Below are 3,384 nucleotides of genomic sequence, written 5' to 3' on the forward strand. Positions count from 1 at the left end.
TGGAGCTGACTGGATTGGAAGGGTCAGCATGTGGGCCCGAACGACGGCGGTTGGGGTGCGCGTCCCCAGGGCCACCACACGACCCCCTGCTGTGTTTCACCATGTCAGATTCAACCTCAGCCACAGAGCAGCTGGGGACACGCCTGCTCAACGACACCCACGGACCCCGCGCACCGGCCGGGGAGGCAGGGGTGCCACATTCACCGAGACTCAATTTCTTTTTAATAGCGTCTGACATTTATTGAAAAGAAGGAAAAGACGTTTGTCCAGGTAGTGTAGAAGAGCTGGGCAGAGTGCAGGGCTTAACTACTGTGTGGAACAAAAGGCACACATCAGAGAGACAGCTGCGAACTGAGAAGAGAACTGGGTTCAGGGCAAAACGAACAGGTCCACGGGAGAAAGAAAACGAGCGGCTGGATCTGGCTGCCAGGCACCCCTGGGACCCGGCCGCCATCTGGCAGGAGCAGAAGAGGTCTCTGGGAGGAGGGGGCGACGGGTCCCGCCGCAGGTGAGAGGCCGGCCCGCCCCTCGGGGGGGGTGGGGCGCGGTGGGTGGCGAGCTGCTGGAGTCACTGTCAGGGGTCGCGGCCGGCTCAGCCACTTCTTGGCTGAGCCCACATCGCTGGGGCCCCAGGCCGTCGAGGGCGCGCGGTGGACGGCGGTGGCAGCGCGGGTGTCCGGGCGGCGCGCTGCAGGCCTGGCGGTCAGTCTGGAGGAGGCGGCCCGCGGCGGCCGGGCTGTGGGTGGTCTGGCCGGTGTGTAACGGGAGCCCGGCCCGCAGCTGGAGCGCGGGCCCGAGTCCAAGTGCGCACGGGAGGGGCCCGGCTGGCGGCCCAGGGCGGCGGCGCGCTCCGGAGCCAGGCCCAGAGGCAGCGGCGGGGACCTGGAGCGCTATTCCTGGAACAAAGGCAAGCACTACGCGGGAGGGGACAGCAGCGTGGGGGAGAGCGCGGCCACTCGAGCGCGGCGAAGGTAGGGGGCGGGAGGCGCGGCGGGGCGACGCCTGCGGCCATCTGGGCGGCGGCGGCGGCGGGCGCGGCGGACCCTCCCCCGAGCACCGCCCCCAGGCCCGAGGGGCTCCCGGCCTAGAAGTCCTCGTCCTCCACCCAGCCAAACACCCGCTTCATCTCGGCCAGGAAGCCCCGGTAATCATTGAGGAGGGGGCTCTCCTTCCTGATGTAGGGGATCACCCACTGCAGGGCCGGCCCGGTCAGGCGGGTGATGAGGAACGTCACCTTCAGGGCGTCGCTGGAGAACAGGGTCTCGTCCACCAACATGTAGGCGCCCGTCTGCACGATGAACTCCGGCAGCCGGTCGGTGTCGCCGTCAAACGTCTCGGGGAAGGGAATCGGGTTCCTCCACCGCCGGGTCTGGGGCCGCAGGGGCAGGGCCAGGAGGGCCTTGATCAGCTGCACCCTGCCGTCCATCGCGCCGCGCTCGCGCTGGCTAGCCACCTCTAGGAAGGATTGGGTTGAGGTGGGCGGGGAGGCGTGGCGGGAAGTGCGTGTGCGCGGAGGCGGACCTGGGGTAGGGGCGTGGCCCCGCGCGGTCCCCGCCCACTTGTCCCGGTGGTCGCTAGGGCGCAGGCGCAACACAGGGTGGGCGGCCCAGGTTAGCCGCGGACGGGCGAGGGTCAGGTCCAATGGTCGCTCGAGGAGGCGGGGTCAGAACCGCGGGGCGAGGGTCAGGTCCAATGGTCGCTCGAGGAGGCGGGGTCAGAACCGCGGGGCGGGGCCGACAGTCCCCAGGCGGGCCAGGGGCCGGGCCTTGGGCATAGCCCAAGACATCTGGCTCTATCTAGCTCAATCTGGATGTCTGTCCGTATTTGGTGTAGGAAAGTCCTTAGGCATGTGGGCCTCAGTGGGGCCCCGTTTTGGGGGTTGAGAAGTCCTTCCTTCTCACGTTTATTGACCCTCAGGCTTAGCGTATGTTTGTGGACTCCTGCATCTGGACACTGCTTGAGGGCGGTTACTCCAGCACAATTTCCTGCTTAAGCATACATTTCTCAGCTAGAGAGATTTTGCAGAAGAGGTTGTAGATGTGGTTGCCTTGCAGTGTAATGGGAAAGCCCCAAATATTAGCAAACATCATCCAGAGCTCCGTATTCAAAGAATAATGCTCTATGACCAGTTAATGTAAAGAGGGTTTAATAATAAGAAATCTCTTAATTTGGGGTGCTCGGATGGCTCAGTCAGTTAAGCCTCTGCCTTCGGCTCAGGTCATGATCTCAGGGTCCTGGGATTGAGCCGGAAGTCAGCCTCCCTGCCCAGTGGGGAGCCTGCTTCTCCTGCTGCTGCACTGTGCTCTCTCTCACTATCTGCTTGTGCTCTCTTTCTCGCTATCTCTGTTGCTATCTCTGTCTCTCTCTCAAATAAATAAATAAAATCCTTAAAAAAAACAGAAAGAAGGAAATCTCTTAATTTGGTATATAGGAGATCAAAAGAGGATTATCACTATAGAAACCAAAAGACAAAACTAAGAGGTATTGAATGCTTTCCAAACACGATGTTGTACATTTCCACACTGAAAAATAAAGGAAAGGAATAACAGAGATTAATCTATTTTTAAAAAGACTTTATTCATTTGAGAGAGAGAGAGAACAGGAGCAGGGGTGGGGAGAGGAGCCCCATGCAGAACTTGATCCCCAGACCCTGAGATCCTGACCTGAGCCAAAGGCGGCCACTCAACCATTTGAGCCACCCAGGTGCCCCAAGATTAACCTATTGAAGGAGGGGACATTATTACAGTTTAAATCTGAATTCCTTTGTATGGCTGAGTACAAATTAATATAAATGCATCACAAGCTTTCATATATGGAGAAAATTTCAGTAGGGTAGTGTTGTGTTGATGACTCAGTTCAGAAAAAGCAATTAAAAAGAAACAGTGCTTTGGAATATGCTTGAATAATTATAAAAGCCACTTAAAGAACATTTTTAAATGCTAAGAGGTCTACAAAAGAATATTCAAGCCAAAAAGCAGGCCCAGGTCTGATGCAGAATAGTACAGCATCTTAAAGATGTTAATTTTCTCTGCATGACGAAATTTGGACTGAGGTGGCACCCCAAGAGGTACAATTGTGGCCTCAGGAGTGTTAGAGAAGGCGGAAGAATTGACCCAGCTGGAACTAGATGAACTATAGACCCCACTGCTGCCCCATACCAAGAAGGGGACAGCCAATTTGCCTCCATCTGCATGAGTTGCAACAGTGCCTAGAGCCCCCATGACCTTTCAAGGGCAACATATCTGTTGTGGACCTAGCCAAGCCTGAATTACCCACAAGTTTAAAAAAAAAGGCTTTAAAATATACAAAACGACAGTTTTCTGACATTGGATGGCAAGCAGCCAGGGTAGTGTTCCCTAAGAGTAAAACAACACCTTGGATGAA

General features: G+C 57.0%; 1 protein-coding gene across 1 annotated transcript; it reads right to left on the reverse strand.

Moving 5' to 3' along the window:
- Window positions 1-837: 837 nt before the first annotated feature.
- On the reverse strand, window positions 838-1,467 carry RTL8C (retrotransposon Gag like 8C). Its single transcript, XM_032849310.1, has one exon. The coding sequence runs from the start codon at window positions 1,424-1,426 to the stop codon at window positions 1,085-1,087; it is 342 nt and encodes a 113-aa protein (XP_032705201.1). The 5' UTR covers window positions 1,427-1,467; the 3' UTR covers window positions 838-1,084.
- Window positions 1,468-3,384: the final 1,917 nt, after the last annotated feature.

Source organism: Lontra canadensis, unplaced genomic scaffold, assembly GCF_010015895.1.
Source record: "Lontra canadensis isolate GAN:19392208 unplaced genomic scaffold, GSC_riverotter_1.0 scaffold223, whole genome shotgun sequence".
NCBI lineage: Eukaryota > Metazoa > Chordata > Mammalia > Carnivora > Mustelidae > Lontra > Lontra canadensis.